The 21,803-nt window shown below is 59.0% G+C and overlaps 3 protein-coding genes across 5 annotated transcripts in view; 1 reads left to right on the forward strand and 2 right to left on the reverse strand.

The window, feature by feature from the left end:
• Positions 1–2,432: 2,432 nt before the first annotated feature.
• On the reverse strand, positions 2,433–8,353 carry ATP6V0B (ATPase H+ transporting V0 subunit b). Its single transcript, XM_056356250.1, has 8 exons — positions 8,187–8,353; positions 5,887–5,935; positions 5,330–5,413; positions 4,799–4,876; positions 4,136–4,205; positions 3,745–3,796; positions 3,143–3,333; positions 2,433–2,751 (listed from the first exon to the last, which is right to left on the reverse strand). The coding sequence occupies exons 1-8, from the start codon at positions 8,251–8,253 to the stop codon at positions 2,725–2,727; spliced, it is 618 nt and encodes a 205-aa protein (XP_056212225.1). The 5' UTR covers positions 8,254–8,353; the 3' UTR covers positions 2,433–2,724.
• A 234-nt stretch (positions 8,354–8,587) lies between these two features.
• Positions 8,588–11,205, forward strand: DPH2 (diphthamide biosynthesis 2). The gene is made up of 6 exons (XM_056356537.1): positions 8,588–8,799; positions 8,891–9,003; positions 9,173–9,393; positions 9,577–10,215; positions 10,359–10,544; positions 10,648–11,205. The coding sequence occupies exons 1-6, from the start codon at positions 8,653–8,655 to the stop codon at positions 10,776–10,778; spliced, it is 1,437 nt and encodes a 478-aa protein (XP_056212512.1). The 5' UTR covers positions 8,588–8,652; the 3' UTR covers positions 10,779–11,205.
• A 502-nt stretch (positions 11,206–11,707) lies between these two features.
• Positions 11,708–21,803, reverse strand: part of IPO13 (importin 13) — a 32,211-nt gene continuing 22,115 nt past the window's right edge. Inside the window, exons 13-20 of one of the 3 annotated variants that reach the window (XM_056356001.1) lie at positions 21,613–21,750; positions 21,419–21,515; positions 19,504–19,556; positions 13,149–13,215; positions 12,926–12,984; positions 12,710–12,799; positions 12,377–12,558; positions 11,708–12,265 (exon numbers count right to left, since the gene is read on the reverse strand). In XM_056356001.1, the coding sequence (XP_056211976.1) occupies positions 12,169–12,265; positions 12,377–12,558; positions 12,710–12,799; positions 12,926–12,984; positions 13,149–13,215; positions 19,504–19,556; positions 21,419–21,515; positions 21,613–21,750 (783 nt within the window). In that variant the 3' untranslated portion in view covers positions 11,708–12,168. Of the gene's footprint in view, positions 12,269–12,376; positions 12,559–12,709; positions 12,800–12,925; positions 12,985–13,148; positions 13,216–19,503; positions 19,557–21,418; positions 21,516–21,612; positions 21,751–21,803 lie in introns of those variants that run through there. The other 2 variants (XM_056356000.1, XR_008824652.1) reach the window with 2 other exon arrangements.

The raw sequence follows: 21,803 nt of genomic DNA on the forward strand, positions 1-21,803 counted from the left end.
GACCCCCCGGGAGGCGCCGCGCCCCCGCCCCGCCCCGCGGTGCTCAGCCCGCGGCCCCCGCGCGGCACCGGGGACCCTCCGAGGAGCCCCGCGGCCACGGGGACGGGGTCCCCCGGTGTCCCTCCCCTCCCGCCCGCTGCGGGCGGCGGCGCTTTCGCGGCCCCCCCCGGGGCGACTCCCGTGTCCCCGCGCGTCGGTGCTGGCTCAGCACCCGCCGCAACCCATCTGTGACTCCTTCCCCCGCCCCCCGGGCTCCATTGCTAGGAAACACCGAGAATTCCGCTCTCCCTACCACAACAGCATGACCGTAGGATCCTGGGCTGGTCCCACCGCCACTTCGACCCACCACCGGGAATTCTGGCGCTGCCCACAGCCCCTCACTTCTTGCCCGCCGCCCCACGGCGTTTGTGCCCGCTCTGCGCAGCCCCTGCCCTCCGAGGCCTCTGTGCGCCCCGCGCCTGGCCGCTCACCCCGCCAGGGCTCTCCCTCTGCCCCACGGCTGCTCCCCTCAGAAGACAACCTTCAGGCGGGACTGGCACCCACCCAGCCCAGCCCTGCTCCACCCTGCAGGTAAGCCCTGTGAAAGCTGCCCGACTTCTGCCTCCAGCTCTGGGTTCGGCTCCTTGGCAGGTGGCATATCGCCTGCGGGTACTTACACACCGTCACCAAGTCATCTTCCAACTCGTGCTGCTCCCAAAGTGACACAAGGCGCAGAACCAAAGAGCACGCGTGCCCCTAGGACACGAGATCACCGAGTGCGCCCAGGTCGCCGCTGCTGACTGCAAGAGACGGGCCATGGGCCACCCTGAGACCAGCCCTGGTGGGTCTCGCATCCTCACAAGGGGCCTGTGGGCAAGCCTGGAGCACATTCCCCTGCCAAAGCCGTGATAACACACAGGCTGGACATGGAGGGTGGGAAAGCACCTTGCGGAGGGAGACTTCTGACAGCAGGTAGATTTCTATCGAGCCAAGGCAGGGCAGGGCAAGACCCATCCCTGAAAGCCAAGTTGATGAGTCTTTCAAGACAGTTGTTAACCAGCCAGACTATTAACCCATACCACAGCTTCTCTACCACCAGCACAGGCTCTCCAACCCCAGGCATCTCCTTCCTAAACACAGCCCCGCAAGTCTGGCATAGGTCTGAGGAGATGGCCCTGCAGCTTCTAGGGGCTTCAAATGCCTCTGGCCTGCAGCACCAGCAATGCCAGAGGACAAGAGTACAGCCAAAACTGCCTACACCTGACACCCTTTCTTTGAGCAGGTAGGGCCCAGCTCATGTCCCTGCCATTACGTGAGGCACAGAGCTCCTGTCGCAGCCTCCAGTCCTAGAGGGCAGCCAGCAGAAACAGAGGCTTGATTTGCCCCAGCAGTCTTCCTGCAACCAGGGCTGAAACACGCTGCTGTCCCCAAGACACATCGGACAGTGTGGAGCACAGCTGGGAGACCAGCAGAGCTCCGGGAGGCCCTGCAGAGGCAGCTGCCCTACTCCAAGGGCAAAAATCGGCAGGTCTGAACCCTTCCCTGGCTCCAGCAGCCTCACCGCTGCCCAGCCTGTCGCATCCAGGTGAGAAGAGATGGGCAGCTCCAGGCACGCAGCTGCTCTGACACAGCACTGGAAGCGCCAGGGGAATCAATGCTTCCCTACAAAGGGTGCACTGGCAGCACAGCAGGATGAGGGCCTCGTACTGGATACAGCAGACTGCAGAAGCATCGGCTCCAGGCTCTCTGCAGAGCTGAGGCAGGAGGACCTTGTTCTTCCCTTCCCCCAAGCAGCAGATGAGCTGCAGGCCCAGCTGTCCACAGCCAGCTTTCCCACACTGTGTTCAGCACAGCCAGGGAGAGGGAAGCAGAGCCAGCACGAAGCGTCCCTGCTGCCAGCCCCCCTTGGACAGAGGCACTGCAGACTAGGGAGCCCCAGCACCCCCCAGGCAACAGTCACACGAGGGAGCTGCTGGCTGGAGGACAGCCTTGGAAGGGGCAAAAGCTTCACTCCTCCACCCTTCTGGCTGGCGCTCCCCAGCTGCACAATGGAGCTACGGATATCGTGTACACTCCCTCTGCACTAAACTACCTGGATGGGAGCCGAAGGGCCCAAACCAGCTTGTGCCTGCGCCTGCCTCACACGGGGCACTGCCAGCGCCAGTAGAAGCCTGGCAGTGGCAGCATGGGGCTGCTGCTGCCTGCTACAGCAGCCTCCTACCTGCTCTGGGCAGCAAGGCAGAGCTCTGCCTTCCCACAGCTCAGAGAAGTTTGCCGCTTGCAGGCCGAGCAGGTTAACCCCACACAGGGAGGACACCACCAGGCTCCTGGTGCAGGACAGGGACTTTGCCAGAGGCACAGAGGGGAATTTTCAGGCAGAGGGTTAGCTGAAATCACCACTTGCTCTCTGCAAGTCTCCCCAGCACGCACAGGGCAGAGGAAGAGCTGCAACCTTGGATGAGAACCATATTTATTTCACGGACACAGAATTGCACTGGTGGTTGATTCTACACACACCGAGGACACGCAGCAGCAGGGCCCCACGGGCTGGGCCTGGCTGCTGGGGGCAGAATTCACACAGAGAAATTTGTTTCTTCCAAGGGGCCGACGGATCAGCAGGATGGGGCTCTGCACAGCCAGGCTCCTGCTGCTAGGCAGCTCCTGCCCCAGTCAAGGATAGAAACATTAAATAAGTATATACAGCACCTCTTGGGGCAGGCTGGAACAGGCTTGGTGGGACAGGGCTCAGTTGCCCATTTTTACTTTAGATGTCTAGAAAGAAAGAAGAGAGGTTAGGCTGTGCCCCACAAACCCCAGCCCAGCATCCCAGTCCCACCCAAGCACCCTGAAACCATCCAGAAGCTGAAGACAGCTTATCAGCCCCACCAATAAGACATGAGCACCACACATGGTGCACCCAAGGTGACACCCTCCATGACAGTTGCTCAGAGGGGCCATCAAAAGAGCTCAGCACGCTGCTGCAAATAAGCACGGCATGCTGTGCGGAAAGCTGTGCCCCCCACCCAAACCTTGTGAGCAGCCTCCTTGCCCCAGAGCAGAGGATTGTGCTGGAGCCCAGGTGTCTCTCCCTGGAGCTGAAGAGCACCCAGGATGACAGGCACATTGTGCTCACATAAACCTTGTGGCCCCAGGAGGCAGGTACCTGCAGGATAGCGACGATGACCCCAAACAGCCCTATGGCACTGCCAAAGATCTCCACGATCAGGATCTTGACGAAGAGGCTGGCGTTCTGGGCGTCAGCCAGGGCAGCCCCGCTGCCCACAATGCCCACACAGACCCCACAGAAGAGATTGCATAACCCCACGGTCAGGCCAGCCCCAAACATGGAGAAACCTGTGAGAGAGGAACACTGCAAGAGCAGGGGGTAACCCCCTTCTACCTGCACCTGGGGCATGCTGCAGCAGCTCTGCCTCGAGGTGACAGAAGCCCCAGAGCTGCCAAGCATCAGCAACATCCTCCTGTTTGGGAAGGAAGACTGCTCCAGGGTGTGCAGCAGCTCCTGCAGTGCCAGGCCAGCAGGTGACAGCAATCTTCTGCCACCCAAGGGAGGAGCAGTGCTGCTGCTGGGCAGCATAGCCCCGTGGGTGCAGGAGGGCCTTGAAAAGGTAACTAAAAAGCTGCTTTTTGGCAGAAGAGTCGCATGTCCTTCAGGCACCTGCAGCGGGCCACGGGCCGGTCAGAAGGTGGCAGTCAGGGTTGTGGCAATGCTCACAGCGATGGCACCAGGGATCAAGCAGCCCTTACCTGCGTGGTAGTTCCTGGCTCCAATTGCCTCTGGGGTGACTGCAGAGAAAGGCTGAGAGAAAGCACAGGGTCTGCGTTAGCGCCAAGTCTGTGGTCCCTGGGAGAGGTACCTGTCCCTGATACAGCATGAGGCAGCCATATTTTGGCCAGAGTTGCTCCCTGACTCCATGTCCCTGGGTGGCTTCATGACACACACCTTGTGTGTGCTCCCCCAACCTACTCTTCAGCACAGACAAGGACCACCACACAGACCACCCGCCCAGGTGCTCCCAGAGCCACAAGTGTCCGAAAGTCCCCACAAGGCCACTGTTCACAGCACTGGCCCCTGCCCAGCTGCCTATCCCCACTGTTGCCCCAAGGCCGGTGCAGGCCAGCCCACATCTTCCCATACCTCAGCCATGTTACTGATGACAATTGCCATGATGATCCCGTAGATGGCCACAGCCTCACAGAAAATGATGCTGTGGGAGAAAGGCAAAGTCTGAGTGCCATGCCTCCACCCGGAGCAGCCCCTACCACTTCATGCTCAGCCAGCCAGCAGCCAGCCCCCTCCACAGCCATATCCGAGCTTGTCCCACTGCTGCCAAGGGCAGAAAGGCAGTCCAGCCTACCGACCCCTTTTCCTCTCAAACAAGGGGGAGCTGCCAAACACAAAGGCCGGGTGCTGGTTGTGCTGTGCCACCCAAGTAAGCTGTGACAGACCTGTGGGAAGCAGGCCCAGGGAGCCCTGCCCTCTGCTAGCCCCCTTCTGCTCCCTCAGGGAATGGCTGTGCAAGGTCTGGCCAGGGGAACCCTCGCCTCGGGCAGGAAATATGATCTCATGGTGTTTGTTTAGAACACACTGGGCTCATTCACTGCATGATATTGCACAGCGACTCTTCAAATCAGCACTCTGGCTCCTTTAGGGTTCTTTGTTTTGAAAGCAAACAGCAGCAGCAGCTCAGCAAGGATCGGTCTGCCAGCAGCACCCAGCTAGAGATGGGACAGAAGCCTCTGCACAGGGCTGGGACCTGCTCAGGCATGGCATGAGCCCTAACCCCAGGTCTGTCCTTACCTGACCAGGTTCTTCGTTTTGATCCGAGGGGCTTTGACTCCACCACCGATGATGCTGGAGCCTGTGATGTAAATCCCCCTGTGGCAGACAAGGGTGGTTGGTGGAGGGTCTGGTACTCGCAGAAGGATTCAATAAGGAAACCAGGATCTTCCAGCTGAGCAAGAATCAGTCATGCAGCTGGGGGAGAACGTGGGCTTGGCCTGTCCACCCCCAGGGTACAAGTGGTCCCAAGCTTCACCACCTACGCCAGCAGAACTGCTGGGGCACAAGAGCCACTGCAAGGCCTGGGCTCAGGGGTACGGCTTCCAGAGAGCCAAAGACATCCCTGCCTCTCCACTGCAGTTGCAGCCTGTGAGGCAGCCTGCCTAGACCCCCCCAGGAGCCCAGCAACCTGGCCCCACTGCTGCAGTGACCCGCATAGCCCCACACGTACATGCTGTCCTGCTACTGCCTGTCATGGGGAAACCACAGTGTTTACACAGCTACCAAGGTGGGACAGTAGGAGCCTGATGAAGAGCCAGACGCACTCACCAGGCAGCTCCCACCACGGACAGGGAGATGGCCAGACCAATGCCCAGGTTGCACCACATGAAGGGTGACGTCTCTGTCAGGAACCTGGAGAGAAGCGAGCCCTGAGTTAGCACAGGCTGAGCCCCCCTTTTCACAGTGCACAGCCCCAAAGCAGGTACCCCCCACTCGATCATGCAGCCCAAGATGGGTTGGGGACTGCCAGACAGTGGGACATGAGAGCCTGTCTCTGCCAGCCAGCAACTCAGAACCCTCACCCACACGGACAGAGATCTCACCCCCAAACCCTCACTGTGAAGGGAAAGCTTGGGCTGGGAGAGGGGGTGAGAAAGGCAGTGATGGCTGCACCAGGATCCTGTATGGAGCCAGCCAGACATACACGTGGGCTGCATCTATCCCACTTATTGGGGAGCTGAGGCCCTACTCACTGTAGCTCTTGTTCTCCTGCAATCCAGTGACCACTGCTCATCACTCAGAAACGAGCACTGTTCCTGGCAGGCACTGCCAGCACCACCCACTTCACACAGCCCTGAGGATGCCAGCATTTTCAGGGAACTCACCAGGCCACATCGAAGCGGAAACCCAGGTCAAATATTGTGTAGCAGATCCCTAGAAAGCAAGAGCGACACAGAGACCTTCAGACAGGTACCAACTACCAGCCCGGCACTGCTGTTTCCTCCTCGGCCTGCGAAGCCTGGTGTCACACGCAGTAGCCCTGCAGAGCCCAGGCACATCCAGAGGTGCTCACACCAAAACCCTGCCCTGCTCTGAGCTCATGAGCGGGAAACACGGCTGCAGACCAGAAGAGATACTTGCTTTTTGCATGGCTGACAGTGTGCAGCTGGAAAAGAGATTGTGACCTAACGTCCTGAGGAACAGATAAGCACAGGCAGCGTGGCACTGTCTGTCACACTGTCTTTCACACACACACTGTCCCCACACCAGATAAGGAGGGTGAAGGGACGGCTCTATCGTTGCCGACTAGAGCCAGTGGCTGTGTGACACTGACCCTGCATACAGTCAAGAAAAGAATAAACAGGAAACTTCTGAAATGCTTAAAAGCAGTGAAGAGGTCACTACACATGTCCCAGTGCTCCCTCCTCCAGCGAGTCACAGCCTGCAGGCAGGGGATGATGGCAAGCCACAACATGGCCAGCACGACCACATGCCCCAGGTCAGAGGAGCCCTTCCCTGCCCACAGCCAAGACCCGCAGGACAACTCATTCCACATAAGACCTCAGCACTGCAGCGCAGGGAGACCTGCCAGCCTCACAGCAGGGATGTTCCCACTGTTCCTATGTGCTAAACCTGACTCAGGGCTCAGTGCACCGGCAGAACATACCAGGCGAGCTGGCCCCAAAACGGGAAGCAGTAACACTGGTCACTCCTGCCTGCAGCATCAGGGTGCCTCCCTCCCCTGCAGCAACACACACAAATGAGGAACGGTACCACCATGGCCAGGGAGTGCAGAGGCAGGCCACATCCCAGCCTGCATACTGGGTGACCTTCAGGGACGATCTCTATGGTGCTAGGTCCAGCCAGTTTGCAACTTGTGTTCTGGCTTTGCTGCTTGGCTGGCTGAGCAGGAACTGAACCCAGCCAGCCTCAGCTGCCCCCACTCCCCAGGAGTGGTAAAGAACTACAACCGGCTCAGGGCAGATCCTCAGGGCACCTTCCATCTCTTCAAGAGCAGGTGTAGCCTTGGATTCATACACAAAAGAAACAGGGCGAAGGACACTTTCCTGTGAGCTGGGTCACCAGGACCAGAGGACCAAAGCAGGGGTCAGGACAAGGAGAGGAAGGACAACGAGAGGAAGCACAAAGAGGCACCACCGCAACACTGCACAGGGCGAGATCGCTTCCTGCTTGTGCCTCTCCTGAAAAGGGATTGCAACAGGATGGGAACTTAAGAGCCTGTGGGCTCAACTTGTTGAGATTTTCCAACAGTCTAAAGTTCGCAGCATGCATCTGCACTGGCGCAAGCCATGTGATTCAGAGAATCCACTAAGGCAGCCCCGTGCCCCACACTGGGTTCACCAAGGCCCTGGAAACACGAGGAAGTGAGACACCCTTTGCTTCTGACTCGGTCTCTCCCCTCACCCAAATACTGAGGCAAAAGCCAAGGTCTCCCCAGCCTCCGACTGGCTCATGGTCACACTTCACTCTGCACTGAAAGAGGAAATAACCAACAGCTCCAGCACAAAATCTTCCTGCTACCCTTTGGACAGTAAACCCATCCTCAGTGCTGCTGAGCCCAATGCCATCAGCAGCAGAGTCTGGGGTGCAAGAAGCTGCCATGCACCGGATCTGCAATGATCCTGACAAACCTGCACATTTCCTTATGCCGCCACAGCCTGGCAAAGCGGGAGGGTGATCTCCATCCAGCAGACATTAACCAGCACAGCCTGAAAAAACAGGCACCTGCATTTACCTCCCCTGCCCTGCCAAAACCAAACACAGCCCCTGACTGGCACCGGCACCTTTCCACTCCGGCACACGCAGAGAAGCAAATCAGCTGCTCAGGCTGGACAGGCTCAGAGTGCCGAGAGCTGGCAGCTACACGGCGCTGCCAGGGGCCCCAGCCGCCCGAGGGAGCCGCTGAAAGCGCCCGGGGGTGATGTCCAGGCTGAGGAGCCCCACAGCAGCGCTCCCGGTGCCACGGCAGGCCACGGGCCACCGGGGTACTAACGTTACACCTCCTCAACCCCCGCCGTCCTTCCCCGCCACACCCCAGACCCTCCCCGGCCAGGGGGGGCGCAGGCCCGACCTGCAGCCTCTCCTCACGCCCAGAGCCCCCTCCTGCCCCGCGGCCCCGGTCCGACCCTGTGGCCCGCCGCCCGGCCCCCCCGGCCCCGCTGACCGACGCCCAGCATCGTGGTCCAGAAGGCGAGGCCGAGCCCCGAGTACAGCAGCGCGAGCCCCGTCATGGCGGCAGCGGCGCGGGCCGAGCCGGGACGGAGCGGGCCGAGCCGGGGGCGAGCGCGAGCGCGTCACCTGACCCGCGCGGGTCACGTGAACGGAACCGCAGCGTCCGGACGGAAAGAGCGTGACGCCACCGCCACCGCGCCCGCTTATTGGCTGCCCGGCCTGACGGCCGCGCGGGATCTACCTAGACCGTAACGCGCCGCGACGGGCGCCTCTTCCCATTGGCTGCTCTTCCCCTCATCGCCCTGCCGTGAAGCGCGATAGGCCCCGCCCCAGAAAGGGCGGGATTTCCGGGAGAAGGGAGGGCGGTGCCGAGTTATCATTGGCCGACTCCGCGCCCCAGCCCGGAAGCGGGCGCAGGGGCCCCGCGTGGCGGTCTTGACCCGCAACCCCTTGGCGCCATGGCAACAGCCTTCAGTAGCGACGGGGAGGCCGCGCTGCGGCGGGAGCTGGGCCCGACGGCGGCGCCGCCGCCGCGAGGAGACCTTGACAGCTTCTACGAGACGGACCGGGCCGCCGCCTTCGTGCGGGATGGCGGGTTCCGCAAGGTGAGCGGGGCCGGGGGCCGCAGCGGGGCCGGGAGCTACGGGCCGCCCCTCCCTGGTGCCTCACCCCCTCTCCCCCCCCCCCGCCCCCCAGGTCGCCCTCCAGTTCCCCGACGAGCTTCTGGCGGACGCGGCGGCGTTGGCGGCCCGGATGGAGGAGGCGACCGGGGCCGAGATGTACGTCCTAGGAGACACCACGTACGGCAGGTTGGTGTGCGGGCATGTCCCGAGGTTTCTGCACGGGCAGTAATGGAGCTACCCGTCCCCAGCCTGGTAGGGCCGAGGGATGGAGCTGCTCAGGCAAGGGATAGTAGTGCCATGGAGAAGGAAGAGCTCTATGGGGTAGAGCTTGTCTGACATAGGGTCCTCCCCACAGCTGCTGTGTGGATGAAGTGGCCGCCGAGCACGTAGGTGCTGAGGCGGTGCTGCACTACGGCCCAGCCTGCCTCAGCCCCTGCAGAAAGCTCCCGGTGCTGCATATCTTCGGGCGGCAGCCCCTGGACATCGGGCATTGCACAAAGACCTTCCGGGACCTCTACCCTGACCGGCAGAGCCATGTGGTGGTGCTAAGCGATGTGGTCTATGCCCATGCAATGGGTGAGTGCTCTGCGGCAGGGAGGGGGTCTCTGGTGCTGCTCTGAGCTCTGCAGAGCTGCCAGGAGGAGAGTAGGCAGGCACTCCCCAGACACTGTCAGCCTTGACTTCTGTCTTCTCCTCTCCCCTAATCTGCTGCCCCACCTTCTGTGGGCACATTTCATTCTCACTCTTCTCTCCCTTCAGGTGAGCTGGAGCAGGAGTTGTGCCCTGAGTACCCCAATGTCATCTTTTCTAGAGTGGTGTGTGGGGACCCTCCTGGTCCCGCACTACCTGGAGAGGAGCGGCGGTTTGGTCGCCAGTTCCTGGTGGAGGCACCAGGAGGGCTGCAGGACTGTGCCATGTTCTACGTGGGAGCCGAGGGCCTGGCCCTCACCAGCTTCATGCTGACCTGGAACCGTTGCCCCTTCAGCTCCTTTGATCCTACCACCGGCTGTGGCCGCCACGAGACTCTCAATGTCAACCGGGCCCTGATGCGACGCCTCTACCTGGTGGAGCGGGCCCGGGACGCCCACGTGGTGGGCATCCTGGTGGGCACCCTTGGCGTGGCGGGCTACCTGGCTGTGCTGCAACACCTCCGGGAGCTTCTGCACCGGGCTGGCAAGCGCAGCTACACACTGGCTGTGGGGAAGCCAAACCCTGCCAAACTGGCCAACTTCCTGGAGGTGGATATCTTTGTCCTGGTGGCCTGTGCTCAGAACTCCCTGCTGGACTCCAGCGACTTCTACCGGCCCATTGTGACGCCCTATGAGCTGGAGCTGGCCTGTAACCCAGCCCGCGAATGGACAGGGAACTACCTCACTGATTTCCGAGACCTGCTGCCAGGTAATAGCTAGAAACTAGCTGCCCAGCACCCTCCCAGGGCATGTCCTGTTAAGCTCCCTTACCCGGAGGTCACAGTTGTCTCAGCTCTGTGCCCGTTGGAGGATAGATAGGAGTATCAGACTAATGTTACTATTTCCCAACAGGTGCCTGCGCACATGTTGAACTCCCACCGGCCATCCCTGCAGCAGAAGCTATTCCTGACATCTCGTTGATCACAGGGGAGATGCGTGCCACCCACCTCTGCGAGCCCCCAGCCTCCCAGCTGCCCCCTAGCACTACCCTGGCCTGCAGGGACCAGACACGGGCCCTTGCAGAGATCAGCCCTGCTGGTTTGTGATTTGGTTTTGTGGTGGGGATGAGCCCTGGTGCAGGGGAGATGCCGCCTCCCTGCTTCCAGTAACAATTCCCAATTCCCTTTCTCTTTCCTTCCAGCCTCCTTCCTGGAGTCCCGCAGCTGGCGGGGTCTGGAGCAGCGGCTGGGGCAGATGCCCATCTCCAAGGCTACGCAGGGCCGACGGGGGATTGCCATTGCCTATGAGGATGAGGGACGCGAGCAACCCTGATTCAGCAGCAGCATCGGCACCTAGCCCGAAACAGGGCCATGTGGGTGCCCAAGCATTGCCAGCCAACAAGTGTTGGAGCTGTGAGGGTCTCTCAAGGGTCTGGACCTGCCACCAACTGGCCTTGCGTTGGATGCAGCTTTGGGTCAGTAGTACTGTGGTGGGAGAGCAGGTGTGTGTGTGTTCGGGGATGCCTGGGGCTTACAGCCAGGGCAGCAGCAGGGCCAGGAGAGGTGCTTGGCCTGGACCAGCCTCTGAAGGTTCCCCAGTCCAGGGCAGTTTTGGCCCTACATGCAAAAGTTAGAGCTTTGCACAAGCTGACAGTCTGAGGACTTGAGGCTTTTGTGGGCTACTGTTACTAACTAAAGCTGAATGGAAAAGGACTTGTAATGAATCATCTTCTAGAATAAAACATGGGCTGAGGAGCACAGACAGGGCTGACACCAGGTGTGCCAGAGTGAAAACACAGCTCATGATGCCTGCTTGGGGAGCACAGCTCTGTGTGTCAGCTGAAACCAGCCTGAGAGAACAGAAGACTAGAACCAGGACCCCCAGAAATGAAAGCATGGTTGCAGGCTGGGCAGAGGGACTAAGGCAAGTGGGAGAGGGCTCTGGGCGTGAGCAAGCCCCTTACCTGCTCTAATGAGCAGCACTGTGGCACACACCCCCTGTGCTGCAGGGAGGACCCTGCATTTGGTGGGGGTGGAGTCTGGCCCCTCTCATGTGGGGTAGGACTGTTTCTTCTCTGTGACCTGCTCTGTGCTGGGCAAGGACGGCATGGTGAGCAAGGGGGACTGTTTTTTGCCATCCCTCCTGAAGCCAGGACAGGAGGCTTTGAGGCCTCCCAACCTTGTTTTAAGCCCCTCTGCTTGGCTTTTCCTCTGAGCCAAGGTGCAGGCAGTCCAGGCACTGCAATAACGAAAGCCACAACATAGAAATATTCTTAATATAATTAGGTGCAGGGCCTCCCCCCTCCCAACCACACACATACAAATGAGCAGGGGGCAAGCCACCCTGCCCAGCCAGCCACTGCCGTGGGCACAGGGGCAGCCTCCCCGCCGTGGGGCACAGGCACCCACGGGGAAGTTCTGGGGAAGGGCTGGTAGCCCAGGTGCAGGGCAGCCTGTGCTGGGGCAGTCCTGCCCAGGCTTCCCCCGCTGCCACCTCCTGCAGCCGGCACTCCTGTCCCCTGTGAGGGGGGAGCATGCTGGGGGAAACAAAGATGCTGACACCGAGATGTGGCCACCAAATCTAGCTGAGGAGCGTCCCGAGTGGGTTAATTCTAGGTGGAGGGTTATTCTATGAGCCGTACTGCAGCAGGGCGGGGAGGATGGGGGCTTCCTTGCAGGGAAGAGCTGGTCCGGGCAAATTGTCCGCGGTCCTGGCCAGGTGCTCAGTAGTCTGCTGTGTATTCTGTGCCATGCAGCCCTCGGCACAGCAGGGTAAACTCCTTCACCATCTCCTTCACTCGCCGCTTGTTCACACGCTCTCTGCTAAGACAGGGAGGGGACAAACATGAAGCAGGAGGGACACATCAGGCTATGCAGGATGGGTCATTCCCATCACACATGGGGCACAGCCACAGCAAGCAGTGCACGAACCTGAGGATCTGCTGGCTGAAGGTCTCCTTCTGCTCAGGGCTGACGCGGGCTGAGGGGAAGCCATCCTGCTGCATGGCCTCCTTGATCCAGACACTCAGGTAGCTGAAGCAGTGCTTGTTCAAGGCAAAGAGGATTTCTGCAAAGTGATCCATGAGGCTGCGGGAAGCTTGGCCACCGATGCCCTGCCACAGAGCAGACAGACCCTGCTGAGCCCCCGGTGTCGCTGTGCCTGCACCTGCCCAAACTGGTGGGCTGTGCCCCCAGTTCTGCAGGGGTGCTGCTCAGCAATAGAGCCTAAAGCTGCCCGATGCACCCGTGGTGCTGGCATCTCACCTCCAGCACTGCCTGCAGCAGCACTTTGCCATTCTCATGCACGACCTGTCCCACCGGGGCGATCTCTCCACAGCGGGGCAGCAACTCGGTCTGAAACACAGAGCCCGGCCAGCTCAGTGCCAGAGCAGGCTCCACACTGCAGCGCTCTTGCCCAACCTGCAGCCCCACTCCCGCCCTCCCAGCTCTCAGTGGGCTGCACGATGCCACAATACTCACAAAAAAGCCACAGGATGCTTTGACTGTTGGGGCCTCAGGAAACTTGAGGGAAAGAACACCTGCAGGCAGAAATCACTCAAGTTAGCAGCCAAAACCCCCACGTGTCATCCTAAATCAGCCCTGTGGTCCCCAGCCCCTGGTTGGTCTGTGCCCGGCTCTGCAGGAGCAAGCTGGCTTCTCTGCAGAGCAGTTCAGAGCCCGTGCCCGTGCCCGTGGTACTCACCACACTGAAACACTGCTTTGACATCCAGGTTGCTACACAGGAAGAGGTCCGGCTTCCTTTTCAGAGCCTGCAAGGCACACAGACAGGCAGCATAAACCCAGCGCTGCAGAGGCAGCCAGGAAGCCTCCAAGGAACCCAGTGCCCCAGACAGCCTCTGCCTGGACGCACACTTACCTGGGCACACTCACGGTAAACAGCAGATTCAGAGAGTACAGCAGGAAACCATCACTTCCCCCACCCCCCCCACCCCCAAGAAAATGTCCACCAGCCACGCAGTTTGCTACATTCAGGGACCACCGACCCCAGGACCTGAGGAGAGATGCCACAGCAGTGTACACACGAATGCTTTGGTCCCAGAGACGGGACAGAGGACTCCTGTCCCTCCAGAGTAGGCCAGGCAGTGGTAGCACTCCCAGGACAAGGACAGCCATGCCAGGCTCAGCAGAGACTGGTCACTTGTGTGCTTTGCTCCTCTCCTCCTGAAGATGTTGGCATCCCTGGGGTCACAGCAAGTGGTTCACACCATAACCCCAGACTGGACTAGCAGCTTGCACTGCTTGGGCTCCAGGACACAGATGACGATGAGACACCAACATTGTTTGGCAGTTCCTGAGCAGCAAACCTGTGGTCAGAAAAGCTTTGGGTTTTTTCTGCCACACAGCAATCCCACCAGCCTCTGTGGGGGTCAGCCACTGCTGCTGGGGACACGTGGAGCTATGGCACCTCGTGCAGTGGCTTGGTCCCTCCTGTGCTGGCACCGGGCAGTTAACTGGAGAGAAATGTTTCAGCCTGCACCTTCCACTCCACGGGAAGAATTTCTGCCCTGCCACAGTGAGCCCTGCTATGTAAGGTGACCACATCCGTGCCCTGACCACCATGCCACCATGCCCACTGCTGTGGGCCAGTACTGGGGATGGCAGCCATGCCTCCTGCCCCGCTGTCACTGTGACACAGGGGAACAACAGCCACAGCACTGGAGTGGCCCCGCTTTGTGCCTGGAGCTTGGACAGCAGGACACCAGGGCAGGCAGCCTTTGTGCTGAGCTGAGTGCAAGGCCACTGCTACCCTCCAAGTCTGCTCCTGGGGATGAAAAGAGGGACAGCTTTCAGCTGGCAGCGCCCAGGATGCATGGCCATCTGCCCACAGCCATGGTCTCTACTTGGAGCAAAATCGGACTCATTTCCCACCTCTTCTTCTCCAGGGAAAGCCCACAGCCATCTGCCCAGTGCAGAGAAGCAGCTGAGGAGCAGGTTTCAGGGTCACCCCATCTCCCTTCTGACCCTTTGTATCACACGCTGCAAGAGATGACTCAGGTCTGGGCACCAAAGGCATCGCTGTGCCAGATGGAGCTGGCACAATCGCAGGGACCTGCTTTCCTGCTAGATACAAGCAAAGACCTTCACAGGGGCGATCAGAGGCCATGTTATACCTGTGTGTATATACAGACTGTGTGCATCATCCCTCCTGATGAGCTAGCACCAACATCAGAAGGCTAGCTAGTAGGTGGGCAATGGTTTAGAAACACACCCCACCCATCGTGGCTGATGTCATCTAGTTGGCCCCACACCGGACAAATTCTTGCAAAAGACTTTGTAGTTTTAGCCATGGGAGACTACCACTGGGGCCCTGGCGTGGGCTCCAGAGCAGCAACTATGAGCCTCTCCCACAGCAGCATGCTGCTCAAGGGCAGCTGGCTCCTGCAATACCACCCAGCTGCAGGTTTCTCTACCCTGCCCATCCAAGGAACTGTTTTTAACCCGAGTCCTGCACGCTGCAAGACTGTTCAGCTGGCACAAGGTTCTTCCAACATGCTCACATTGCCACCTACCTGCAGGGTGCTCCTCCCAGCCAAACCAGACCCACGGCAGGCAGAGCCCCGTAAGCTCTCCTGCAGACTCACTGCGGCATCTGCTCCTCAATCAGTGCCATGGGGGAAAACGTGCCAGTATTGGGAGGGCTCCTTCCTAAAGGACACCTTCACCAAGCAACCGCAGAGTGCAAGCCCAATCCGGGCACACATGCAGAGGTGCTTTCTAGCCCCATGAGATGGCACCTTGTGGAGTTTCTCCCATTAGCAAGCTGCACCAGGTAGAGCCAGGGGCTGCTTCCCGGCACCCGGAATCATGCTCCAGCTCTGGGGCCTCTTACTGCCAGTCTGTCCTCCCTGTCTCCTGCCAGAGCAGCTCTGCCCGCATGTTCTGGGATGGGGACAGGTCTTCAAATGCTTTCAATCATCCTCCCACATCCTCTGCTGCAGCAGCCACTGCAGAGGTAGGCACTGGCTCTCCGTCGAGGGCTGCCCTGCAGCCTGGCACAGAAAGGATGTCGGGTTCTTCTCCAAGAGAGCTGGGAGACCCACCACACAGGTCTTCAAAGCAGGCTCCTCTTCTGCACCCAGCTCTTCAGAGGCAGGCATTGAAGGACACCAGACCCCACTCCTCCAGCAGACAGGGGACAGTGGTGGGCTACACGGCCAGTTCCTGCAGCTCTCCAGAACATGCAGATCAAACCCTTGTGCCTGGCACCACCGTCTCTTCCCAGACCACATGTCTGGCAGAGCAGAGCAGACCCTCCAGCTTTGGAAAGGGCACATGAGCTTGGTCAGGCACCAGAGCCAGGGAGGAGCAGTCAGCCCTGCCTGCCAGGGAGAGGGGATGCTGAGCCCATGTCCTCCACAGGGCTCTATGGCTGGAGCAGGTGTGGTGGAGAGATCAAGGACTGCTGCATGCAGCCTGGACCAGGCCAAGAAGTGAAGGAGGTGGGGGACAGCACTGGCTGTACCATCACAGAAGGTCACTCCTGCGTCTTCTGCCCAGTGAGGCCCCAATTGCCCAGTCTGCCCCAGGGCTCCCCGTCAGGGGAGGTCACCACAGTGCTCCCAAGGTCCATGCTGGCATGGAACCCTGCCAGGGTGGATGGATGTGCCTGCAGTCACAGTGGGGAGGCAGGCTGGAGACCCGCAAAATCCTACCTGCAACTGGGAGCATACACATGAGTGGTACCCACTGGCCAGGGAGCGGGTGAGAGCTCCCAGACACCAGAACCTGCTTGATTTTGCTGATGCAGACCCAGGTATGAGCCCCAGCCACCACAGCCATGTGGTCCTGGGCACAGGTGCTCCAGCTGCGTGGGTGGCAAGAAGCCCCATAGCCCTCCAGGCGGGATGCTCACCTCAGGCACATCAGCAGTGATGCTCCGCACCATCCCCAGCACGCAGCAGAGGCAGGAGGGGAGCAGCTGAGGACAGATCTCACTGCAAAGGGTGTTGGCACCACTCTGTGCAGCCTTACAGCAGACCGGTTATTTTCTGCTTAGGTTTGAGTAGTAACAGTAACTCCAGAGTCTCTGGCATCTGTAAGACATTTGGTTTAAGCCAGCATGCTCTTGTGATCAGCCAGCCATTGTCAAGAGTGGATTGCCAGTTAATGGTGGCAAGATGATGAGCCGCACCAACTGAGCGGTCCCACAGACTGCAACCAAGCGCAGATAAATACACTGCAAAGTCAACTGAAATCCTGTCACACAGAGAGATGGCTCCCTGTGAGCTGGTGACAGCTGATGTGCAGCTATCAGGAGGCAGGAGCTTCTTCTGAGTTACCAGAAGGTAGGAAAGTACTTGCTGGCAGAGGGAGAGGACAAAAGCACTGTCTGCAAGGAGAAACCAGAGGAATCTGAAACAGGGAAGATGGTATTTCCACCAAGGTGATCCATCACAGGAGCAGACGGTCTGGGAAGTGGGAAAGGCTCCACCTTGACACACTCTTGGGTCCAAACTCACTCCTGCTCTGGGAGATGCATTACTTTGTCAAGGGCTCCACAGATGGAGCAGGCTGGGATGAAAGTACAGCCCCCACCACGTGATAATTGGATCTGAAGAGATCCAATTTCTCTCTGACTTTAATCCTTGGATCTTCAAATGCTCAACAGCATCACCACAGAGCATGGTCCTCTGGAAGGGGACAGGCTGGACCCACCTCTGCCATCAGCTCTTGAAGTCCTGGGAGCAAGGAGCCAAGCGGGAATGGCAAGGCTGTTTCTTGATGGATTTCAAAGCACCCCGTCAACTCATCAGTCTTGGGGAGAGGGGCAGGCCAAGGAAGAGGAGGAAACCTTGAAACAAGTCCTGTGTGTAAGGACAGAGGACGGGGATGGGATCCTTTGGTCTCTGTGGGGTTGCTGGACTAAAATGTCCAGGAAAACACCAAGTCTTGAGTGGATGGTGGTGGGCTGGCAGCATGATGTCAGATACCTCGCAGTGATTCAAGATGGAGCAGCCATGGAGATAGGAGCCTCTGAGCTGCTCCTGCAGCAGGGTCTCCGGCACACTGGAGCCCAGGCCAGCTGCCAGCACACCACCCCAGCACTGCCGGCAGATCCTGTGCAAGAGGGCAGTGTGTAACAGCTTCCCAGCAGCTGGGCTGGGTGGTGGTTGCTCTCACCGCACACCTCATGGAAGTGCAGCATGGCTGCACTTTTGTCTCCAAAAGAGCACAAATGTGCCAGGTCCAGACATGGAGAAGGACCCTAAGCCAGAGAGAAACTTGGCACTTCCCAAAGAAACAACAAATAGCCTTGGAAGAGTCTCTCAGGGTCACCTAATGTCCCATCCCCTGGCAGGATCACCTCTACCTGCCCTCCAAGAGCAACAGGTTTCTTAAGTCCTTCCAAGCCCTTCAAACGACAGCAGCTCCCCGGGTGACTCCCCCATGCTCTTAGAGAGATCTTCTACTGCCTGACCTGGATCCTTTTCCATGATTTCTTTTAACTGTTTGTCCCACTCGACGAGAACAGAAAAGGGGTTTTTATCTACGACCAGGACATTACCTTTTACACACTCCAAGACCCAATGCAGCTCCTCAGGCTCCCATCAGCCTTTCCTCCTCACCATGTGTACAAGGTGGTCATCTTCCCAGACGTTTTTTTTCTCTGTGCTCTCCAGTTTGTATCTACAGAAATGTGCCCAAACTGGGCACAGTTGTTTAGCTGAGGTCCCGCCACTGAGTGGCTGGGGAGGACACCTCCATGAACCTCACGCACAGAACCCATCTACCATCCTCCCATCACGTTTGAAACCCTTGTTAAAAGGTCACAGCTTCCAAAACCAGCGCTGGCAAAAGCTGTGAATGCTTTCTGATAATCTCAAGTATGTTCAATCTTTCAAGATGAAAAGTAAGGAAGAAAATGCTGCAATATGGCTTGTTAGATGTGACGGGTCTCAGTGGGATCTGGGCATCAAGGTGAGACCCATGAGGAGCAGACCCTGCCCGGGGGGTGCGGTACAGTCCCGTCGCCTGCTCCATCCCACAAGACCCATGTGTGGGCTGAGCAGCTGTCAGGGGGGGCTGGCAGCTTAGCGCCTGCACGTGTCAGACACCCCTCCCGGGCTGCCGGCAAGGGCAGGATGGTCACAGCTCTGGCAGCTGCCTGGATGGGTGTTCCTGCACAGCCACCGGGCCAGCACGTTAGAGGTCTCGCCATTACAGAAACGAAGCAGAAAGTGACTCTGCCAGGCCCCTCCTTGCCATTGAGGAGGGGTACCCTGTGGCTACGTGCCAGGGGACACGTCTCCAACAGAGGCGCTGAGTGCATCAAGAACATCAGGGCATCTCCCTCATGGGCCACAGCGGGCTGAGGAGCACTCTGGGCTCCTGCTGCTGATATACACACACAGCTCTGGCCCTGTCTGTCCACCACCAGCGGTGACACGAGTGCCAGCCCCACAAGCCAGTCCGTGGCCCTTACCACGTCAACGCAAATTTTCCCCACACATCACTGAGCCGACAGCATGGGAGTGCTCCCGGGCTGCAGGCGCAGGAGTTGCCACCAGCCTGAGAGGCTGCTGGGGCAGGAGGCAGCGTGGCACCCTGGCAGGTCCGGACACCATCACAAGCACATTGCTCAGAGCCGAACCCTGGCAGCTGCCTGCTACCAGGGCAGGGGCTTGCTCCCACTGGCCCTGGGGCAAGGCAGCCAGCTCAGCCTGTCCTTGCTCTGGAGAACCCATCGCAGGGCAGGTAAATGGGTGGGAAAACATCCACTTAATGCTCTAATTTGTCTGTCACCCAAGGGTGACTGCAGCAGCAGCCCCGAGCACCCCGCGCCAGCTTCAGCAAGGCGAGGGGGGTGGCGGCTGGAGGCTGCCCTGCAGAGGAGGGCACTGCCCTGGGGATGGTGCAAACCCAGAACTAAAGGAGAATGTTTTGTTTTCAACTTCCACGGAAACAGATGGAGAAACTCGATATTCAACTAAAAGGAAAAAAAACGTTGTCAACAGAAAGCTAAAAATAGGTTTAAATTGAATCAAAAAGAGAAAGAGAGAGAACAGAAAGTGAATGAATAAGAAACTAAAACACACCTGTGCCAGGAGTTGCATAAATGAATCAACAATATCAGGATGATCCCTGGGCCCTAAAATATAATAAAGATGTAACTTAAGAGAAAAATCATACAAACAGCAACTCAACATCATATAGTTATGTGATACAGAAAGAATTTACAAGTGAAAACAGGAGTGTAAGGGAGGAGGGGTGTGTGGGGAAGGGGATGGGCAACATGAGCAGCTTGAAGCAAGTTAAAGAAACAAAACATACAAAAAATCATGAAACTTGGAGAACCCAAGAACAGAAAGAAACTGCAAAGGAAAGGGTCTGAAGCCCCAGGGTCTCCACCTAGCACCTGGGTGCTGCAGAGCCAAGGAGGAGATCTTCATGTCCTTGGGGAGGAAAAGGAGGAGGAGCAGGGGCTATCTGGGCACCATCTCCACAAGGAGAATTAGAGCTTTTGCACTGTGGGGACTGAGCGGGTGTCTTCAGAGCACCATTTGGTCCTGGAAGATAACTGCAAGTGAACGACAACACCTCAGCAAACGCTTGACAGGCCCAGCCGGGCTAAGGCGTGCACATGCTTGTCACCAGCACCAGCTGCTCAGGAGCCCCTGGCACAGTCACCCTTCCACCCCGTTCCCAGATGCTCTCCGAGACACCGAGTCCAGGACTCCCCTGGAGGTCTCTTCCAGCATCCTCCTGGGAGAGAGCAGCTCAGTGCCCACAGATCTCCATGCCAGCACCACTCACCCTACCTTGGCATCTGACTGTGCACAGACACGTCTTGGTCCCTGTGGGGTCAGGCGTCCCCCCTTCTCCTGCTGCCCGTGGGCTCCGCAGAAGGGGTTTGCCCTGCTCAGGGCTGGCTGCCCACCAAAGGGGACCCACAGGGCAGGTGGGAGCACACAGTCCTGGGCACACAGCGAGCCGGACAGCCGCTTGCCTGAGCAAAGCTCGCGTCCAAGCGTTGGCACAGCTCGGGCTTCATCCCCTCCCCTTTCCTCCTGCAGACATGCCTGCTGCTGCCTGGAGGCATTGCCGCCTCCCCGGGCACCCAGCCAAAAGGGTTTCAGCGTAGACGCATCCACACGCCGCTGGCAGAAGCTGGGACCCGATCTCCAGGTAAGCCTGGCTTGCTTGCCACTGACCCCGGTGACACCTCAGCACAGCAGGATTTACTCGGACCGTGGCGTGATGGTGAAGCAGGGGTCCTCACACCTCCCCCACCACTCTAGAGAGCTCTGAGCCTTGTACTGGGGGACAGCATCACCTTACCCAGCACCTGCCTGTGAGCAAAACACAAGACCCCTTGGGGACCGCACACAGAGGTGCTGAAGGACCAGAGCCAGCAGCTCCAACATACATCTGTCCCTGTCACGGGGCAAGTCACCAAGAGGCTGAGGGGAGCCATGGTGTGGAAGGGCCTGTCCTAACCTCACTCACTTTTTGTACGGTGGGCAGTGAACCAAAGAGGGGCCCCTGCCCTGCAGGAGGATGCCAGCATCCCCAGCATCACAGCAGTGACTGAAAAGGTAATTTCCCAGATGTTCACACACACATCCTCCTGCTCGTGCGAGGGCTCGATTCCTGGCCACTACAAGCAGCTCTGGGCCCCGGAAAAGCCCCCAGATCTCCCGGGGAGCACAGCCTCCCTGCCCAAGCAGGACTGGAGCTCTGGCTTGACCCTTGCAGCACACGACGCCCAGCCCTGCTGCAGAAGCGGGGCTGTCACGGCAGCACAGAGTCTTGCCCAGGGGTTTGCTGCTTCTGCTGCCCTGCGGGGAAGGTACCCACCTTCCAGGGGTTGGGATGAATCCAAGAAACAGAGATGGCCCCATTAGCTTAGCTAGGAGTGAAAACAGCCATTCCTGGTAAGACGCCTCCAGACTCCATGCATGCAACAGCCTGACAACAGCCCCAGCACGAAGAAGGGTTAATCCCACGTACCTTGCTGGAAGAGGGTCAGCGTGACTGAGGTAACAAGCAAGAAGAGGGCCTTGATGGGAGGGAAGTGGGTAGGCTCATGGGCAAAGATGTGAACCAGCTGCAAGAGAGAGAGAAAGACTGAAGCTGCTGCTGGTCCTGCGTGTCCCCCGCCTTCCCGGGGAGCGGCAGCCCCAGCCCCGAGCGTGGCTCCATACCTGCCGGGTGAGGTCGATGGCAGAGGCCTGGGGGATGGTGCTGTACATCTGTCCCAGCATCTCACACAGCTGAGGCACCATGGGGGCAAAATCATCCAGGAGGGTCTTCACGGACTTCTCAAAGATGGCACAGACAGACTGTGGAAGAAGAGGGACTGCATGAGCAACAGGCACCAGGAGATTTCTCCTGG

Source organism: Falco biarmicus, chromosome 11 (genome assembly GCF_023638135.1).
Source record: "Falco biarmicus isolate bFalBia1 chromosome 11, bFalBia1.pri, whole genome shotgun sequence".
Lineage (NCBI taxonomy): Eukaryota > Metazoa > Chordata > Aves > Falconiformes > Falconidae > Falco > Falco biarmicus.